The 20,877-nt window shown below is 60.8% G+C and overlaps 1 protein-coding gene across 1 annotated transcript in view; it reads left to right on the top strand.

Moving 5' to 3' along the window:
- SFXN5 (sideroflexin 5) overlaps positions 1-19,741 on the top strand; it is a 136,352-nt gene extending 116,611 nt beyond the window's left edge. Inside the window, exons 13-14 of the mRNA XM_058278917.2 lie at positions 923-1,040; positions 16,764-19,741. Coding sequence (XP_058134900.1) covers positions 923-1,040; positions 16,764-16,841 — 196 coding nt within the window. The 3' untranslated portion in view covers positions 16,842-19,741. The remainder of the gene's footprint in view (positions 1-922; positions 1,041-16,763) is intronic.
- Positions 19,742-20,877: the final 1,136 nt, after the last annotated feature.

The following is a 20,877-nucleotide window of genomic DNA, read 5'->3' as shown; positions in this document are numbered from 1 at the left end:
CTAACAGGAGCTGGTCACGTGGAAGCTAGCAATGTCTCCTGTTGGATTTAGTGCCCGCCTGACATCCAGCAAGTAGTGCAGCCACCCTTTCTGATGATGCGTGCCACCCCAGCTTCCCTCAGGGGTCCTGCTGGATTATGCAGAACATAAAGCTCCAATGATGAACCTGTGGTGGAGGTCATCTGTCAGCTGGCAGGGCCCCCACTCTGTCTGCAGGGCCCCATTGTTTTATCACAGTGCTCGAGGGCCTGGGGCCTTGGAGGGAAGTTTTTCATGCCCCTCTCCTGCCCAGGAAGCCCACCTCTGAAGCTCGGCGTGGGCAGTGGGTGGCAGCTGTGAGCACGCTGGTGATGGAGCTGGCAGAGATCCCGACAGACGAGCCAGGAGGCAGCGCTCAGGGCGGGTTGGGGTCCGGGTGGCAGCCTGGGTTACCTCTGGCCTGGGGCAAGTCCCTGTCGCTCCCTGTGGCTCTTGGATGAGGCTGATGGGCAGGCGCCTCCCTCCTGGCTCTGTGTGTGTAGTTCATCTCCTCCCTGGCATCTGGGCTGGTTTGTCTGCTCTGCAGTGATGTGCTGCCTTCCTGGGCGCTCGCTCTCTCCTGTGTGCTGCCAGGGGCCGGGGCCAGCAGTCCGCTCAATCGTCTGCCCCACACGGGGCCTTCTTTGCCCAGGGAGGACACGCGGTGGGTGGGCGCCCCACAGGCGCTCGGTAAAGATTTGCGTAGCTGGGGGTTCAACCAGCAATGTCCTTCAAGGCAGGGCCTGGCAGGCGAAGGCCCCCAGGACAGGACTGCGCCCCAGATGTGTCGCTGCAGGCTGGCAGGAGTGCAGCGCCATCCTACCTAGCCCCGAGACTCTGAGTGGCGACTAGCAGCCCACCGTGTCCTCGGGTCTCATGGGTTCCCCTTCTCTGCCCCGCACAGGACAGCTATCCTGCAGGCGCGCCCCCGGCTGCTCCTTCCCGTGCAAAGCCTCGTGTGCCTGGCGGCCTTCGGCCTGGCCCTGCCGCTGGCCATCAGCCTCTTCCCGCAGATGTCAGAGGTCAGTAGAGGAGGGGCTCGCGGGGAAGGAAGGGGGGGCGGTCCAAGTTTGGTCATTTATTAACAAATACCTATTCAAAACTTCAAAAATAAGCACCAACAAAAATAAACAGACAAGGTATACTTATTGAGCGCTGACTCTGAAGTGCTTGCCGGGCACCGGGGTTCCAGCTGGGAAGAAGACGGGCCCAGGCTCTGAGCTCTCTGCTTGAGGGTCAAGCAGTGAGCACGACGATAAAATAGGGCACTGCAAATGAAGTGTCAGCAGTGTTGGCCTGGGAGGGGGCCAGCTGGGGGTGGATGGGGACAGCAGGGGACCCAAAGCCAGCCTGCAGGGAAATGGCCTTTCATCCAGGGCCTGGAGGGGCCTGGAGGGACGGAGTTGGCCAGGTGCAACGGGGGCTGGTGCAAAGGTCCTGAGGTGAGGCAGCACGCCACATGTTCCAAGACCTGATGTGGTGCAAGCAGAGGCAGGGGAGAGGGCACTGGGGCCAGGGGCCCTGGGAACTTGGAAGCCGAAGCAGAAAGGATAAATATAAATCCTAAGGGCGGCGGAAAGCAGGAGGGCAGATTCCTGGTTTTGAACGGCCCCTGTGGCTGGTCGAGGAGGCTGGGCTGGAGCTCTGGAGGAGAAGGAACCATCGGGAGGCTGTGGCGGGCGTCCAGTGAGAGATGGTGGCGGCTTGGACCAGGCTGCTGGCAGTGGGCATCGGGAGAAGACGGAGAGCGTCGGGAGGCAGCTTCTTCGGGATCCGAAGCCGCGCGGCATGTGGGGGGAGGGAAGGGGAGCTGGCAGGAAAAGCACCCGGCTTGCTGGTTTCCAACAACCAGGCAGATGTAGGTGCTACTTGAGAAGGAGACGCTGGAGCGGGGGAGGGGGGCAGGGTTGAGGAGGGGACGGCGGGTCGCGCTCCGTGGACATGCGTGTCGGAGGCGCTTGTGGAACATCCAAGTGGAGGTGCCCTGTGCGGGCTCTGGGTCTGGAGCCCAGCAGAGAGGCTGGGCTGGAGGGACAGAGGTAGGGAACCCCGGCATTGAAACAGTAGTGGACGGAGGGCGGGGAGCGGGGTCAGCCGGGGGGAGCTCCAAGGGGGAGCGGCCGGGGACGTCGGGGCAGAGCTGAGGCAGCGGAGCCGGGGCGGGTGGACATGCCCGAGACATCAAGCTTGGTGGGCCCTGGAAAGAGGCTGCCAGGGCTCACAACTCTGCCAAGAAGCCAGGCCCCAAAGGGGCGAAAAGAGAAGCAAGCCAGCTGCTGCATCAAGGTGTGGGGTCAAGAGAAGGTTTTATGTATGCATTTTGGGGGGGGCGGTTCTTTTTCAAATGGGAGAGACTGGAGTTTGAGTTGATGCAAAAGGGAAGGTGCCTGGAAGGTAGTGGGAAGAGCAGAGTCCATGGAAAGGGGCCGGGAGCAGCTCGGGAGGAGGGAGGTCGGCCTCGCAGGGAGAAAGCCCCCTCCCCGCATCAGCAGGAGGAAGAGGAGAGGGAGAGCAGATGCAGCGGGGGCGAGGCCATCGAGGAACTTGTCATGGTGGTGGTTTCCAAGTTCTCTGTGATGGAGCAGGGAGGGTGCAGGGGGCTGGGGAGGGCGCAGGGGGCTGGGGAGGGCGGAGGGGGCTGGGGAGAGCGGAGGCTGGGCTGTGAGGAGCATAGAGGTGAGAGACGCTTGGGGAGAATGAGACAGCCAGGCTGCGCGGGGCAGAGAGGGGCAACTGGCCAAGGATGGGGAGGACACCGTCCATGGGGGTGGGCCATTGGCCGGAGTTTGTCTGTCCGAAAGTGCTCGGTAGCCTGCGGCCAGCTCGGGGGCGAGGCGGCTGGGTTCACCCAGGCTGGGTGGGGCACTCAGGCTACTGGTAAGCGAGGCGGAGGAGCAGTGGAGCTCCCAATCTAAGCTGGGTTGGGAGTGAGGACGGGTGGGTAGGTTGAGAGGGAGAAGCAAGGTTTGATGGACAGACAGACCCAATGGGTCAAAGAGGGAATGAAGTCACGGGAGTCGCTGAGCCCACTGGAAGACCAGGAGGCTGTGGCCAGAGCAGGGGGCTGCTGAATCTGTGATTTCGAGACTGACCCTGCTTCAGCGAGGGCCCCAGGAGAGGTGGCGGCGGGGAGGGGAAGGGCTCCTGGACAGAAGTAGAGGAAGGTGAAAACAAGGGGTCTGGGCCGGGAGGCCTGGAGAACTGGGGTCTTAGAGAGGGAGCTGCCGCCCACATCTGGCCCCCACAGTCCTTGGAGCATGGGAACTGGAGTTGTTTCCCTCCCAGAGTTCAAGGAGGAGCAGCTCCCGTCTTGGGGGCCACAGCGCATGGGGACGGGAAGCCTGGGTTGGCTGTGACCCAGCAGCTCCCTCACTCCCAGGACTCCCAGGCCCAGAGGAAGGCTCAACAGCTGCGACCAGATGCAGCCCGCGACCTCCAGAGCCGAGGTTCCAGGTGGCCGAGAAGTTCTGACAATGGAAGTGGGGGTGCCTCTTGGTGCCCCCCGGTATCCCCCTGTGCAGTCAGGCTGAGTCCGTGGTTTTTGGCCAGGCTCAGTGCCCCCGGCCTGTGTGCTTGCAGGCACAGGCCTGTCCAGGGGCAGCACGGAGCACTCAGGTGCGAGGAAACCCCACCCTACAGAATTGGAGACCATTCCGGTTGAAAGGACGTTCAAGGTCATCCAATTTACTGCCCTCCTGGCGCTGCTGGGGAAATGGAGGCCTTGAGCAGCCAAGGGCCCAGCTCAAACCCCACGTCAGCCTCCCAGTCCAGAGCTCTTGGGAAATGCTGTATCTGATTGTTTTTTGTGGCCGAGTCTCTCTCCTCACTCAACCACTTTAGCCATCCTGGGCCATCCCATGGTGAGGCAGAGTCGAGGAATGCTAAGGGTCTCTGGTGGGTGTGCCTTTGCAAATAATGGGGAGGTGGCCCCTGCTTCCACGACCTCCCCCCACCCCCCATGCCTCCAGCTCTGGCTACAGAGAGGCAGTTTAAAGGGAAGCAGACTTGGCCCAATGGATAGGGCATCCGTCTACCACATGGGAGGTCCGCAGTTCAAACCCCGGGCCTCCTTGACCCGTGTGCAGCTCGCCCATGCGCAGTGCTGATGCACACAAGAAGTGCCCTGCCATGCAGGGGTGTCCCCGTGTAGGGGAGCCCCACATGCAAGGACTGCGCCTCATAAGGAGAGCCGCCCAGCGCGAAAGAAAGTGCAGCCTGCCCAGGAATGGCACCGCACACACGGAGAGCTGACACAAGATGACGCAACAAAAAGAAACACAGATTCCCAGTGCCGCTGATAAGAATAGAAGTGGTCACAGACGAGCACACAGCGAATGGACACAGAGAGCAGACAACTGGGGGGGGGGGTGGAGAAAATAAATAAATCTTAAAAAAAGGGAACAGACCTGGGAGTGGGTATAGCTCGAGTGGTTGAGTGCCTGCCTCCCACATACAAAGTCCCAGGTTCAATCCTCGTTACCTCCTAAAAATATTAGTAATAATAAAAATAAATAAAGGAAGCAGACCTGGCCTTGCAAGTTCTCATATCAAAGTTACGCTCCTCTCTTCCCCCATGCTGGCCTCAAAGAGGAGTGATAACTGCTGGGTATCTGACCAAAATCCCTCTGATGGCAACCCAGGTCCCTCCTGGGCATTGCATACGCCTTCGTCTGCCTGGCAAGGAGGGCAGGGGCATGACTTTCAGAGCTCCCTCCTCAGCTGTATCCACCTGACGTGATGTGGTCTGGCCTGGGCCTTTCGGGGTATTTCGAGGCCTGTCTGTGACCCACAGCACCAAGGGCATCAGCCAGCTGGCCGAGGGCACGTCGCTCCCCCAGTCACCCTCCCAATTAGTTCTAACAAGGCGCTGATTCCGCCGTGTGGGGATCGGGTCTCACCTCCCAGAAGCCGGTGGGATTTGCCACAATAAGTCTGGACTTGCTTGGCTGACCCAGCCTTGCCAAAAGCCACCACGGTTGTCAACAGGAGTGTTCGCTGGAACACTAATTAATTAATTAGGGGACTTGGAGATGGAGTCAGGGCACCGGTTCTTAGAGCGGCCGGCCTGCAGTGATTTGGGGTGGAATTTCCAACCCACTTACCCCAGAGGCTGAGGAAAGGACTTCAATCCCCTCTTCAGTTCCTGGGAAGGGGTTTTGTCAGCTCTCTTCAAATTATCACTTCTGCCTATTAAAATGGCACTGTGGGGGGAGCGGGTGTAGCTCAGTGGTTGAGCACCTGTTTCCCATGTGCGAGGTCCAGGGTTCAATCCCCAGTGCCTCCTAAGAACAAACATGAACAAGCAAATGAAAAAAAACAACTCTCATTGGGGAGCGCATGTAGCTCAGTGGTACTGAGATCATCTTGCAAATAATAAACATATCTACTATTTAATAAATAGCGACTATGCTAGACATCATGTTTGCCATATTGTTTTTTTGTATTTTTTTAAGATTTTTAAAAATTTTAATTTCTCTCCTCTTCTTCCCCCCCCCGCGTTTTGTTCTCTGTGTTCATTCACTGTGTGTTCTTCTGTATCCACTTGTATTCTTGTCAGTGGCACCAGGAATCTGTCTCTTTTTTGTTGTTGCATCATCTTGCTGCGTCAGCTCTCCATGTGTGCGGCCTCACTCCTGGGCAGGCTGCACTTTTTTTGCACTGGGCAGCTCTCTTACAGGGTGTACTCCTTGCGTGTGGGGCTCCCCTATGCGAGGGACACCCCTGAGTGGCACAGCACTCCCTGCGCTCATCAGTACTGGGCATGGGCCAGCTCCACACGGGTCAGGAGGCCTGGGGTTTGAACCTTGGACCTCCCATGTGGTAGGCGGAGGCTCTATCCGTTGGGCCAAAATTGCTTCCCGCCATATTGTTTTAAGTCCTTCCTGGACAGAAGTAGACTTCCAGTCAGAGGAACTATTGAATACTGAGCGGAGTTACATAGACAGATGTGTGGGTCCAAAGCTCTGGGGAGAGATTTTGGCTGGAGATGTGCATGGAGGAAGGGATGAGGTCACTGGGCAGGGGCACAGGGGGAGGGATATAAGCCGTCAAGAATGAGAAGGAGCAGCCAGGGAAGGTGGAGTTCAGAGGGAGAGGCTCATGGAAGCCAGGGTGGGGTGGGGGTGGGGATGGAGGTGGGTGTGGGCTGCAGAGGGAGACTTGACAATGGATGACGAGCAGTCTAGGAGGCAAAGTGGTATTGTTTCCTCTTTGTGGCCAGAGAAGTGAGCTCAAGGATGGGAAACCTTTGGAGAACATCAAAGAACGTGTCATTCACTGGGTGCTCTGTGACACGGGGGTCAGGGGCTTGGGAAGATAGTAGCGAGGGGGAGGGAATGGGCAGGGGCCACCTCACAGAGCCCAAGCTGGGAAGGTATGGCCTCGGTGGGTCCCCGTGTCCAGTGAGTGGAGGGGCCGGTTGGCTGTGGTGGGGAATGAGGGTCCAAACATGGCAGTCCTACAAGGGAGGTCCCACTATCATTCCCTGTTTACGAATGAGGAAACTGAGGCATAGGGAGGTTCAGTCCCTTGCCCAGAGTTCAAAGCTGGCAGCGATAGAGTGCGCTTTGTACCCAGAGTGATCCCGTGACCCTCCCCAGCCCACCCCACCCCCTTCCTGTAAAAAGAGGGGGCCCTCCCGCTCCAGCTCCTCGCCGCCATTTCACAGGGACCTTCTGGAGCAGGTGTTTCTTTGTTTTCTCGCCCAGAGTGGAGGAAAAATGGGGGTCTCTTGGGCCAACCAGTATCGAGCAGGGGGCCTCCCGAGGACTTGGGTGTGAATTCTGGGTGGCAGGGTGTGGCACCCACTTGGGAAGTGGAGGGCCTGCCCTGGCGGACCCCACGCCCTGGGAGGTTAAGGCCCACTGGCCCACCGGCTAGAGCCCACTCAGCCAGGCTCCGCCAGGCCTGAACGGGCCTGTCAACACACGGCTCTCAGTCTCCTGGACACCCAGAATCTGTCCCCCAGCCCATGGGGACTGGTCTCAGGGAGGTCTGGTGGGGGGGAACAAAATATAAATAAATAAGAAATGCCATGGAAGAATGAGGGCTAGGATGAAAATAAATCAGCCCTGTGCCGAAGCTTGCCAGGGGGCGGCTTTGGGTCGGGTAGTTGGGGGGGCCTCCCGGTGGCATGGTGGGGCCTAGCGCACAGCTCTGGGCTCCAGGCAAATGTGGTCATCGCTTTCCTCTCCCAGAGAGGGCCACACCCTCTTACACACATACACACACTCGCATACACACACTCACACGTGTGCACACATACAGCCTCACGCAGTTGCACATTCACACACACACCTCCCAGTCCCACGTACACCCTCATGCACACACGCGCGGTCACGCAGACGCACGCTCACACGCACCGGTGCCTGGAGGGAGCTGCCCAGGCTGCAGTTGGGGCTCCCCTGCTCGGCTGCCCCTGCCCCCCCCCACGGCCACTGCTGCTTACCTGGGAGCCCTTCCAGCCCCACTTAATGAACCTCCTGCCCCCCGGGGCAAGGAGCAGTACCTTGGCCAAGACCCCCTCCCCACTTCCCCGCCCCGTTTCTGTCTCTTTCTTTGTGCCTCTTTCTCCTCCTTGATTCCTCCCGGGCTCTCCCCCCCAACCCCCACCCCAGTCCCCTGTCTTTTCCCCACTATTCCCCCAGGAGCTCGGGGGCTGGGGAATGGGGCTGCACATACAAGCCGGAGCCATTGTTAGACAATCTGTTTTTGTCTCCATCGTGTTGGCAGGCGGCAGGAGAGGAGCAAAAGGTTAATGAGGCACTGTGCAGCGGGATTACTGCGCGAACGGGCGGGCGGCGGGCGGGCGAGCCAGCCGTGGTGACAGGGAACTAATTAGGAGCAGTTTAACAGGAGGAAAAAGTGAAATCTCCTCTTCACCAACTGTCAATAATTAGCTGATTTGGTGAGGTTGAAATGTGTCCACAGGAGAAGGTGGGATTTTTCTGCGGGGGAGTGGGGAGTGGAGGGGTGGCGGGGGCACCTGGGCGCTTGGCCCTGCCCTAAGTGGTATTGGGGCTGGGAGGACACCCCGTGCCCCCCCAGGCCTGCCCTCTGCTCAGCCCCCGCTCTCTGTAGGACCTTGGGCCTTGCCTCTAAGACTCCCCAGTGGCAAGAGGAGGTGTTGGAAGGAAGTTTCTTTCTGGCCCTGCCCATTGGGAATCTGGAAGTGAAAAGCGGGGGCAGAGCCCCGGCGCTGGAGGTGGGACATCTGATGGCCAGCTGTGGCCCCGAGTCCTGTCTGCAGCGCGGGCGTGCCCGCAGGCCCTTGAACGCCCTGGCTGCGGGGAGGCTTCCCCGGAAGGTGCCTTCTGGCTCTCCGGGCCCTCCCTGGGCGCCTTCGTCTCCCAGCAGCTCTAGGGCAGGGGTGGGGAGACGGGAGACACTGGGCTGTGTTTCCTGTCCGGCCTGTCTGCTGGCCGTCCAGCGCTTGTCTTGTCGGTGTTCGGTCCCTGACCTTTGGCCTTCCCTGACGCCTCCCTGGCCCGCTTCTCCCTGTCCTCCGCTGCCCCGAGCCTCCGAGCCCCCCAGGGCTTCCTGCCTGAGCCTCCGTGGTCAGCCCTGCCAACCCCTCACCGCAGCCGCCTGCCTCACTCCCACCCCTCTGCCTTCCCGCCCCCCTTCCAACTCTCAGAGGTGGGAAACACAGAGGTGCACCTTTCCCGTGCGGGGAGAGAAGGCAGCACCCCTGGAGGATGCCAGGGCCTCCACCACCTCTCGCCTTCCCTGCACCAACCCCGAGGAAAATGGCGGTGAGTTTGGCTAGGCCGCTGTGACCCCCAGAGGCAAACATCTCCCCCAGCTTCCCTCCCTTTCTCTGAGGAAGGAAGAATGGGAAAGAGTTGGGGGTGAGCTGGTCTAGAAATCGCCCCTCCTCCAGGAAGTCCTCCCTGATGAGCCCCACCAGGGGCACAGACTCTCGTGGCGTGTGTTTCCTGTGTCCCATCTCCCACCCTGGGACCACAGTCCTTCCTCCCTGGGCACTCAGGATGTCCCTGCGGCCAAGAACCAGCCGTCTTTACCTGTGCCGGCCTAGCGCAGGGCATGGCTCTTCTGCGTTCAGCCTGGCGCGCTGGCTGGTTCCTGCCTCTCCTGCTCTCCCAGGGCGGATGTGAGCGGACATCTAGGGGCGTGACCCCCCAGAGTCCACAGCAGCGTCTCCCAGAGCAGGGGCCTCCTCTCCCCAGGCGTCACTTCTTCTCCTACTTTGCTTGGAGTTGTTTGTTTGGGGTTTTTCTCGTTTACTGGTTTAATCAGTCCCTGCTGAACTCCGAAGCGGGCTATTTTTGCCGTCAGAAATCTGCTGCCTCCCCGCCCGCTGCTTTCTTGGAGTTTGCTCACAGGACCCCCCAGGAGGGACGGATGGGAAAGGCAAAGCCGCTCGGAGCCCAGGAACGCCAACGCCACCTGTCACGTTGCCTGTTCCCCACACCCCCGCCCCAAACCTGCGCGTGCACGCAGGCCCCGCAGAAACGCGCACGATCGCGCATGCGCGGGGCTGCGCACACACGCACCCTCTTCTTTCCAGGGCCTCCTAGGACACCTTCTGGCCGAATTCAGGACAGGGAGGGCGGAGGCTTGGTTGTGCACGCTCCCGTGGGAGGTGTTTGGGCTGTGCAGGAGCCGCCGGGGCCCAGGCCCAGCGCCGGGGTGACACGGGGCCCTACTTTCTCTACGCAGCATCTTTTGTGCTTTCTAAGCTTCTAAAGGACTTTCCCATCAATTTCTTGATACAAGCCACATTCCAGCCCCAGGAGGTGGAAAATCTTCCCACTGCACATATGGGGAAACTGAGGCCTCGAGGCAGAAACTTGAAGGACAGAATGATTCTAACATGGGTCCACCAGAGGGCACCCAGGAACAAGGCAAAGCTCCAAAGGGTCCAAGGGGTCTAAGCATTCCCAGGGCATGCACAGCACAGGGGAGATGGAAAAGCATGAGAGGAGTCGTGTGTTTACGGCGCTTCAGCTCAATTTGATTCCGCTTTTATTGAGGACCCACTGTGTCCAAGATCCAGGGATACCGAGCTGCCTCAAGTGGCTTACCAGGGGGGAGGAGGGCGCTGCCCCCTAGATTCACAAATCAGCCTGGGACTGGGGATGTGATGGAGGTGAAAACAAGTGCTGTCGGCACCGGAGACAGCAGCAATGGATTTGGGCTGAGATCAGGGAGGTCTTTCTGGAGGAGGCAGCCTTAGGGAATAAGGATATAGCCTGGTCTTGGGCCTCAAAGTCTAAACGCACCATGTGTGGGAATGGAGAGAAGCAAGAGGAGGGGTCAGAAAGCCCTGAGTGTCTGGCCAAAGGAGTCTGAGCTTCATTAGGAAGGCAGTGGGAGCCCAGAGCCAGCACCGCATGTCGGACCGAGGGGTCTGGGGGTCCAGGTCCAGGCGTCAGCTGCTCCCCTCCCTCCCAAGGAGCCTCAGGATCGCTCCCCTTCCCCCAGAGCCAGGGCCTGGGGTATGTCTGAGCAGGCCCCGAGGCCTGCCCAGGCTGGTGAGAAAGGGTGGGATGGCCCAGGGGACAGGCCGGTCCGGGCCTGGCCCAGGCCTCAGGCGCGCAGGGTCAGCCAGGTGCCGACCCAGGCTTCGGACCCTGTGTCAATGTCGCCACCAGCCACGGACCCTTAGAGGCCCGAAGCCCAGGCAGGAGCCGGAGGTGGCTTTGAGCTGTGTCACAGGGTCACGCCGGACGCCCGCCCCCAGCCCCGTGCCTTTGAAAGGGAGGCAGAAAAGCTTCCGGGAGAAGGAGGAGGAGGAGGAGGGCCTTTGTAGTAGGTGAAAGCCCCCGAGAATGGGGCACAGGCCCGCGGATCCAGTTTCCTGTTTATGTCTCTGCACCTTAGCTCCAGGTTCAAATATGTAAACTATCCACAGCCCCGGCTGCAGGTGTGTGTGTGCAGGCCGCAGACAGCTGAGCTGGCCCCAGATGCATTCCTGACTCTGGCCCCCCACCCAATGAGCCGGGAGACAGGTAAATAGCTCAGTGTTAACCCTTCCCAGGCCCCAAAGAAAGGCTGCCAGGCTGCTCCAGGGGGCTCTGGAACCAGCCGGGTCTTAGGGTGCTGAGAGGAGCCTGAGGGGGTCGTGGACATGGGGCTTAGCGTGGGCTGACTCTGACCTTAAACTCAGCTGGACGTCCGCTTTGCAGCTCTCTGCTGGGAGGGGCTGCAGGGTCTGAGCGGGGCCTGTGGGAGGGTTGAGGGGCCCTAAGATGGCATTCCCATCAGGCTCTGTGAGCTGGGGTGCAGATTCGGCCTGGGAATCAGGGAGTGCTAGCACGGGGGTACCCTTATTTATGGCACGGCAGGGGGCACGTTCCCAGCACAATTCCCAACACCCCCAGTGCCGGGCGGAGGTGGGGCATACGTCCCATCGGTCAGAGCTGATTGGTACCTTCAGCTTCCTGTTGGTCCCTGCAGCCTCCACCTTCCAGGGCTCTGGGTCCCCAGAGGGGCCGCCACCCCCAGAGCCCCTGGTGACTGTCTTTAAGTGCCAGGAGAGGAGTCCCATAGATGAAGAGGCCTGCCTGCCTCACCCCCCAGAAAGGAGGACAGGCTGGGCCCCCAGGCCGCTGCCTCCTCCCCATGCTGTGCCTCTCAGCCCCCATCTGGGGCCTGGGTCACCCCTTCTTCCTGGGGCCCTGTCCGGCCTCCTTTCTCCTCCAAGTTACTTTGTGGTCAGAAGCGAGGCCCTGCCCCCGGCCCACTCACCCGGGGCTCTGGCCTTCGCCCCTCCCTGCTGGGCCCACTCCTCTGCGTCCCGCCACCTCTCTTCCTCTCTCCCAGCCCCCCACAGGAGCCGCTGCAGTCGCTGCCCCGTATGTTCTACCGCCCTCGTGGCACATGAAGCCAGCTTCTGCATCTTACCCATCAGCTCCTCCTCACAGCTGGGGCCTCCAAGAGAACAGCACGCACCCTTGGTTCCTACATCTGGGACCCCGGAGCAGTACCCCAGTACTGAATTGTGTCTATTTACTGGGGGGTCCAAAGGCCACCAGCAGGCAGGGCCCCGGACACTGCGCTTCTCTTGGAGACTCAGCTCCCAGAGGAGTGGCGTGCAAGGAGACACCTGCTCGTTGGCAGAGGCGAGCAAAGAACAGGTCTGGCGCAGCAGGTGGCACAGGGGTCCCCGCCCCAGCCTTCCCCTCTGAGCCCACTAGTGAGGACCCCAGTGGTCCCAGTGCCAAGAAGACCTAGAAGACGGTGGGCCATTGGCCAGACACCCACCACGGCCAGACAGCAGGGGGAGGGGCTCAACCAATGGCCAGCTTGACCCAGGATGGAAGAGAGAGGCTGTAAGCAGGGATGGCTCTGAGGGTGGGGAAGGGGAAATCTGACCCTAGGAGGTCTCCCAAATCCAGTTGCCAAGGCCAAAGCCTCTCAGCCTCAGCAGGCCCACTCTCCAAAAGCTCTTTGCCCGGTGTCCGTGGACATTTCGGGCCGCCCAGCGTCTGGGGCACCCTCCGCCGGGCTTGCACTCCTAGGGCTGCCGTCTTGGGCTTGTTCCCCTACCCGCCCCTCCCATGTGCCTGCTCCCCGGGCTGGCACCCTCTCCCTCCATCTGCTCTCCTGGGCAGCCTCCTCCACTCCGGAGGCTCTGCTGCGCTCCCACAAACCGGGCTCTCTCTCCTGCCCAGTGCTCCAAAACCTGGGGCCCATCTGCCTTGAAGGCCCCTCCACCTGGGGGGGCCCGCAGGCACCCCGGACTCCAGATTCAGCATGGCCGGACCGGAGCCTCTCGGCCCCCCACCCAGCCTGCCCCCCTCCCGTAGTCCCCCCTCTGAGGTGGCGTCAGCAGCCACCCCAGCTCCTGAGCTAGAATTAGGAGTTACCCAACGCACAGTCATCCTCCTCTCACCCCCACGTGGAGTTGGTCATCAATCCTGTGGATTCCATCTTCAGAAAGGATCCCAGCCCACCCCCCTCCCTGCCCTCGCTGCCGCCTGGTGAGACACGACCTGGTGCCTCTCTCGTGGGCCCCGATGCCCAGTGGCCGCCTCCCTGCCCTCTCCTTACCTCTCCGGTCCCTCCTCCACCCACCGGCACCAGAGAGCCCTTCCTAAAACTGAGTCTGGGTCATGGCCTGCCCATGCTCAAAATCCTTCCATGGCTCCCCACTGCCCCCTGATAAAACGCTGACCCCTTCTCGTGGCCTGCAGGGCCCTGCCTGTCCCAGCCCCACCTCCGTTCCCTGCGGCCTTTCCAGCTTGCCCATGGCTGCCCGCCCCCAGCAGGGCTTGCTGGCTAGCCAGTGCCTTTCCCGTCACCCAGCAAGTTCCTCCTGCCCTCTTCCATCAAAACCCTCCTCCTTATTGGCCCACCTCCTCTGAGAAGTCTTCCTTCCTGGGTCCCTCATTAATGAGTTGTAACCCCCACCCCCTCCCCAGTTTCCATGGCCCTTTGCTTGTCTCTCTGAAATCCATGTGCTGTCACGGCCTGACTCCTCCCCCAGCCCGCCAGCTTCCCAAGGGCACGGGCTGGTCTGGTCCACCTCTGGCTGCCCAGCCTTGGTGCATGGAGTTGGCAGCCCTAAGCATCTGCTGACCCAGGGCAGAGAGAATGGAAATGAGAGGGGAAGCCGAGGACGGCAGCTCTGTCCCCAGGCCCCTGCTCCCAAGTGCCGCAGCCTCCTCCCCCAGGAGCCCTCCCACGCCTGCATCTTCCCCGGGCCCCGCCTCCTACCTGGTGCCCTTGCACCCAGGGCTGCCAGGGTCCGTGACAGCCTCCACTGGGAGGGCTTCCGTCTCCCGCCGGGGCCGGCACCCCCCAGGGAGTGGGCAGGGCGCTCCGTGGCCCTGGCCCGTGGTCCTCCACCGTGGCGGTGAGCAGCCTCTCTGATTTTAATGCGGGCCTCAGTGCTTCAGTGAAAGCCGGCATGGGAAGTTGCTAATAATGGCACTAAAATAAAATATGCTACATCTGTTATGGGTAGCAGAACAAAATTAGCTGCTCACACCTCTGACATCCAAGATGTCTTAACTTAAAATACTCCTTGGCTTACTTTACATCATTTACTGATTATATTTAAAAGAAATACAATTTTGCAATTACTGTTCTTTCCAGCGTGATATCTATGCATCATTTTCCTTTTATGTTTATATATTTCTCCTTCATTAGTGCAGTCTGAAGGGTGATTAGGATTCTTCAAACATTTTACAGAGGTTAAACGTTGATTAAGATTTAATTATTACTGTAAATAGCTCGGAATGACATATGGTGCAAAAGCCTGACATATGTGCATTTGAATAAATGAAGTGCTATTTCCCAGGATGCCTCAGTAGCTGTTTAACAGCTTTCCCGAAGGGTTATGTTACACCTCATGGTAAGATTGCTGGGATGTTATATTTTGTTGGTTTTTGCAGCTGAAAGCTAAGAACAGTTTTCCAGTTTTTTAAAAACATTGAATATTTTAAATACCTAAATTGTTTTGCACAAATTTTTGCTAATTTGTCTAACTAGGTTAAACATTTTCAAAAGCATTTAGATTTTTAAGCGTGGGCGCTGTGCATTGTGTCAGTGGCAGCGTGGGGACGAGGGGAGCCGGCGGGGTGCAGGGGCCTCGGAGGCCGGCAGGGGTGGGGAGGGAGGAGCTGGATGGAGGAGAGGGGGTGGGGGCAGGCCAGAGCCTTGAACTCTTGTTCTCGGCTCCCCGTCTGCTTGACCCCCTGAAGTGGTGGGGACGGGGGAATGGGGTCCCGGGGGCTGCGGGGCCTGCTCCAGCCCACCGCCCCTCGTCTGGACTCTGACGTGCGCGGCCAGCATCGCCGAGTTCTCTGGAGTGTGCTCCCTCCCCAGCCGGAGCGGGTTCTGAAGAGGCGGGGAGGGCCTCGCTGCCTGCTGCCCGCTCCCCGGGATGGCCGCGGTGGCCACGGCTGGACTTCCAGCAGGTGCCTGAGACCCAGTTGAGCGGAGGAAGCTGCAAAGGCCTGGCCCAGGGCACATGTCGCTGCGGCCTCCCAGGCTGGGGACTCAGGCACCCCCAGGCTCAGTCTTTGGGGGGCCCCAGGGCCATCTGCCCCCCTTTCATTCTACTTCTCCAGTCAGCACTTACTGAATCCCTACCGTGCCCCAGCGCTAGGCTAGGCCTTGAGGGTAGAGATGAACGAGGCCAATGCCTGCCTCGTGGGGCTTGTGGGGTGATGTGGGAGGGGGCACACGGGTCCCCAGCCAGCCCCCACCCCATATGATGTCATGCTGGGAGAGGTGGCCCCACCCAACCTGGGTGAGGGGTTTGCCTAAAGCCGCGACCTTTTGCAAGAGAAGCCCAAGCCTGCCCCGGAGGTGGGAGCTGGGTCAGTGCAGGCGCAAGGGGTGAATCCAGTTCCCCCTTGGATGCGTTTGTTCAGGCACCTGTGGTTCAGGCAAAGAGAAGCCCGGGGGCCGGGCTGCTGTGGAGGCCTGTGAGTCACCAGAGTGCAGAGGGGAGTAGGGGACAGGACGGCCTGGCCGACCCCAGCCCCAGACAGCGGTCGCAGAAGACGCGGGACGAGAGGTCAAGGGAGGGAGGCCTCGGCAGCCCCAGTGCTCCTAGAGTTCAAGGACATGGTCCTAGGGACGCAGTGGGGAGGAGGGTGGCAGTGGCCCTGGGGAGGGAGATCTTCGTGGCATGGGGAAGGAACAGAAGTCAGATTTGCTGTGGGTGGAAGAGTCAGCGGGCAGTGAGGAGGTGGAGGCTACCGTGTAGATAACGCGGTAAGGAAATGTGGGTGTCGGGGAGGAGAGGGAGTTGGCGTGTGTCAAAACAGGAGCCAGTAGACTGAAAAGGAGGGAAGACAATTCGAGAGTGAGCTCCTGGAGCGGGCCAGAGGGATGCGGAGCCTGGGGGGGAAACTGCCTTATAAGGGGGGCAACAGAATAGCTCCCAGGGGTAACAGAGGCCCGGTGTCGAGCCCCGTTGTGGGCACAGGGCGGTCGTGCGTTGGATGATGGGAAGCTGCGGTGTTCCCTGTGGAGCCCTCGGTTTTCTCCCTGAAGAAGGACGCAGGCTCATCGGCTCAGGAAGAGTGGGGGCGAGGTGGGGGCGGCTGAGGAGAGCAGGGGAGGCTTACGGTGGCCTCTGCGGGGGATGGCAGAGGGAACTGAGCAGGCCAAGGGGGCTGGCTTGCCAGGCGCTGCGAGGGCCCAGCCAAAGTCAGGGCCGGTGGCTTTTGCGTGGTGCCGGCCAGGCTGCTAGGTTCCAGGGTGGAGAAGGTGGAGGGGTGGCTGGGCCCAGCCAGAGCAGGGCTTCCACCAGGTGGGGTTGCAAGGACCTTTGGACAAGGGAGGGGTTGAGGTGGTGCACGAGTTGGAGGCGCAGGATGCGAAGATGGGGAGCTAGGGCCTCCGGGTCCGAGATCTCCGTGGTTTAAAAACAGACCGAAGGAGGAATGAGCGAGGTGCTGGAAAGACAAGAGCCCGTGGGGTGCAAGAGGATGGGTTTAATTGAAGGCATCTGAGTGGAGCAGCTCTGGGTGATCACCAGCATAGGGTGTGGGTGGACAGGGTCCTTGGAGATGAGGCAGGCACGGGAGTCAGAGGCCAGAGAGACGTCACCCGCATGTGGTGTCAAGGGAAGAGGCCAGGCCTGCGTTGGCAGGCACCTGGGAGTCACAGGGCTGGGGCACGGGGAGCCGGACCCCGTGCGGCCTACCCGTGGGCCCCCGGCACGATCCTAACAGGCACCCCCGGCCTCCCCGCTCTTCCCTTCGGAGTCCCCCTCCCCAGCAGCCCCCCTCACCCTTGCTCTCTGTTCTCTCTCTCCTCAGATTGAAACATCCCAGTTAGAGCCTGAGATTGCCCGGGCCACGAGCAGCCGGACGGTGCTATACAACAAGGGGCTGTGAGCAGCTTCCAGGCCGGGGGCGCGGGGGCCGGGGAGGTCGAGTCGTTGGGGCGCCCCGGCAGGGAGGGGCGAGCAGACACCCCCGGTCCTGGGCCACCCTGGGCGGCCCGCGGCCCGCAGTGGTAGGGAGACTAATGCGTTCACATTTTAACATAGGGGAGGAGAATTCTGACACATTTCCTACAAAAAAAAAAAAATAATCAAGTGCATTTCTGGGCCTTACGTGGGGTTGTCAGAACTCCACTCAGCACAATCATGTGTGAAGCTGAAAACTGGTAGAGAGCCCAGGGGGTTGGATTAGGATGCTTTTATACTTTGCTCTCTTCTTTTTTAGTTTTCGTTTTTATCAGAATCTAGTCTGAGACTTGGTCTCTGATGGGGTGGGAGCACACCTGGGAGCTGGGTCGGTCTGATGGCCAGATGGGTAAATTGAGGAAATCATGGTGCCCAGGCTGGATGGCCCCCTGAGATGGGGCTGGGAAGGGACAGGGGGACCTCGTCCCCCAGGAAGAAGCAGCCACAAATGAGGTCCTCGGGAAGTGGCCGGGCAGTCGAGGGGCCCTGGCGGCCCCCGGGAGGCTCTGCGGGCAGCCGGCGGCTGTGTGTGGCTGGCCCCGTCCCCACCGCAGCAGCAGAGCCCGTCCCTCTGTTGACACCCGCACTGGGACTGGAGCCACCCTTCTTGGAGCCCTGACTGACGTGGGGACCCCTGAGATGACCTCCACTCCAGGCAGGGAGCCCCAAGAAGAAACGAAGCTGGGCGGGCACCCTGGACCCACAGCCAGATCCCTCCAGGCCCCAGTGAAGCTGGGAGCTGGGCCGTGATGCCCAAGTGAGGCGGGTGCCAGGTGGGCCGCTGCCCGGGCACCTCCCCAGCCACTGAGGCCGCCCGGCCCAGCCGCACCCCTTCCTGAGGAGGGTCTTGGGCCCGAGATTGTGGGGACCAGAACTCCAGGCACCCACCAGAGCGGCAGCATTGACCCAGGAAGGGGCTCTGGCACGAGCGGGCTCTGGGAGCGTGGGCACGTCCACACCCTGCCCAGAGCACCGCCGGGTCTTGCAGCTGGACCTCGCCTTTGCCTGACCTGCTGGCCACCCCCCGCGCGGACCCTGGACTGGACAGTTTCCTTTGGGAATGGTCAGTAGTTGGCCTCAGAAACTGGACCTTGCCCTTCTGCACGTGATCCCGCATCCAGGAGGGCTCGACCTCAGCCAAATATTGCAGTTCTGGAGGAGGACATAGCCAGGGTGCCTGGGCCCAAGGGAGGAGCGACAGCTGCACGCCACCTCCCACACAGGCTCCCTGCGGCCCCGGCCGCTGGCTCCGGGCTTCCTCCCATTTGCAGGCCAGAGGGTGGACGGGGGTGAGCAGGGTGACCCCCTTGTCTGAAAACCCGAGTGGGGAAACACCGGCCTCAAGACACAGCCCTCCCCTGAGCTCAGCTGGAACGGGACACCTCGGCGCCCAGGCCCAGGCCCTCTTCCCCTGGTGCCTCCACCTTGGGAGGGACCTGGGCTGCACGCACTGTGGCACTTCAGCCCAGAGGGTGAACCCCCACACGGGCAGGAAAGGGGGCAGCAAGGGGGTGGCAGCAGGAGGCCCCTCCCCGTCCTGAGGTCAGACTAGTCCTCTGTGGGCACAGACACTACATCCCACCCGGAGGCCACCGCTGCTTCTGCTCCCAGCCTGCCACGGTGTCCACAGCGGGCACGGCAGGCAGCCGCCCTGCAGGGCCCACCGCTCTCCTGGGGAGCGCCCACCGGGCAGGGGGGAAGGCAGAGACAAGCAGGGAGGGCAAAGCGTCATGAGAGCGGGAGGGGGTGCCCCGGTGTTGGAGGGGCAGGTATTTTGGAGCCAATCCTGTCCTAACATGAATGTGCCAACGGTGGCCAGGGCTGGCTGGTCTCAGCTTGGAACAGGGCCCGGGCACGCCTGAGTCCGGTTTTGAAGAACTCCCTTCTCTTGGGGTCTTGTGCTTGTGCACTTTACCTTGGGACCAAAACTGCCTACCACACCCCCATATCCTCCCCCTCCGTGCTGGCTGTCCCCACCAGCCCCACCCGGGGGACCTCAGCATCCCATAACCTATTTGTTTTGTGTCCCAGATGATATCTGGTCATTCTCCCATATGCAATTTCCTGTGAGCTAAGGGGACTCCTCCTGTGGGGGAGGGGGAGATGACAAAGGATCTTATATCTCAGTATCATGGTGACAGAGGGACAGCCAGCCGTGCCGCTAAGTCCCCGGTCTTGCCGCAGAAAGCCCCATGAGGGGAAACTTTCAGCCACTGTGCATCCCCCACTCTGCCGGAGCCAGAAGGAAGGTTTGGTGGGTGGATTGGCTCCTGCTGGGGAGGGAGCCAAACCTTGACCCACAGTCAGGATGGGGCCATTGGACTTCAGCCCTGGAGAACCTGCCCAAACCTCCTCTGGCCCCTCAAACATTCCCTCAGGCTTGGGGGTGCCTGCCCCATTTCCAGAGAGCATTCCGAGGGATCAGAATGCAGGGACCAGAAGACCAAGATGGCAAGATGGCTGTTCAGCCAAGATGGCAAGATGGCTGCTCAGGCAAGATGGCAAGATGGCTGCTCAGCCAAGATGGCCGACAGGCCCTCTCTGCTCCCTGGCGGTGGGCTGGCTGGCTTCCTGTCCTGTGCCTCTGGCCTGGAGGTCCTGAGGTCTCTGGCAGAGGTCCTGAGGAGGAGAAGGGCCGGCTGGACAGAACCAGAGTGGTCTTCCAGCCCTGGGCCCATGAGAGTGAGGGACCAGCGGATGCCTTGGCCATACCCAGGGGACTTTGCCGAAAGCACAGTCTTTTTAACCTTCTCAGAAAATTTCTCACTCTTTGTGATTTCTGTAATACTAATGAGCTGCGGGCAATAAATGATGGATTAAAGCGTCCGGCCATGGCTCTGTGACTTGTGGGTGGGCGAGGCGGGGGAGGGGGTGGGGGGTGACTGCAAGATTGGAAAACAGGAAGAACAGTTGAGGGGTGAGCTCGACGAGGGCAGACGTGACCTGGGGCTGCATGCCCAGGCTCCAGGGTGGGTGAGACCAGCTGGCGGTCCCAGAGGGAAGAGGACAGGAAGGGGCAGGGGAAGGAGCGGATGGAGCTTGGTGGTTGAGCACCCACTTCCCATGTACGAGGTCCCAGGTTCAATCCCTGGTACCTCCTGTAAAAAAGAAAGGGCAGAGGAGCATGTGAGGGCAGGAAGCTGGGCAACGTGTGTGGGTGGAAAGCACGGAAGGACCCCCCGGCCCTGAGCGGTATTGAGTGCTCACTGCGGGACCCCTTCAAGGAACTTCAGTGAGTCAGGCGTTTTGATTGATTCCCACAGTTTGTGTCGGTATGAGGCGGGGAGGGTGGGAGCCAGAGGGACTTCACAGGGAGGGCAGGCCAGAGCCCTGGGGAAAGGGGCCAGCCCCTTGCTCCTTCCTGCACAGACCCCTGGGTGAGGACTTGGCCCCCAGCTCACAGCCCTGCTCCTCCTCTTCCAGGCAGCCCCCAGAATTCCTGAGGGCATAAGGCCCGGCCTTGCTCCAGGATCTCCTGCAGAAGTGGAAGGCAGACGCTGTTGCCCTCCGATGCCTGGGGACTGGGGGGGAGAAAAGACCCCTCGGCAGAGCCAGGCAGACCCGGGTTCCAGGCCCCGCTGGGCCCCAGTGTGACCTGCCACCTCTAGGCAGGAACTGCCTTTATTCGCCCACACCTTCCATGAGACGTTTCTGGAACATCTCCTCCGGGTCAGGCACGTCTCCCGCTGAGCCTCAGGGTCCTTGTCCATAAAAGGCTGGGAAAGCACTGCTCACTGGACTCAGGAGGCTGGGGTGGAATGCGCCGGACTCTTCCCACCTCCAGGTGTCAGGGCGGCCGCTGCCTCCCCTCACCTGCAATCTGGGTCTCCCTGGGAAGGTGGAAGGAGGGACAGGGAGGGGGGAGGGGCCTGTTCACAAAGTGATGCTTCTGGGACGGGGGTCCTCTGGTCTCTGGAGAATTTCTTGGCTAAGAGCCCCACAGGCCATAGCCCCCAAATGGG

The sequence above is a fragment of the Dasypus novemcinctus genome, chromosome 17 (assembly GCF_030445035.2).
Source record: "Dasypus novemcinctus isolate mDasNov1 chromosome 17, mDasNov1.1.hap2, whole genome shotgun sequence".
Lineage (NCBI taxonomy): Eukaryota > Metazoa > Chordata > Mammalia > Cingulata > Dasypodidae > Dasypus > Dasypus novemcinctus.
This window is presented reverse-complemented; position numbering and strand designations above follow the sequence as displayed.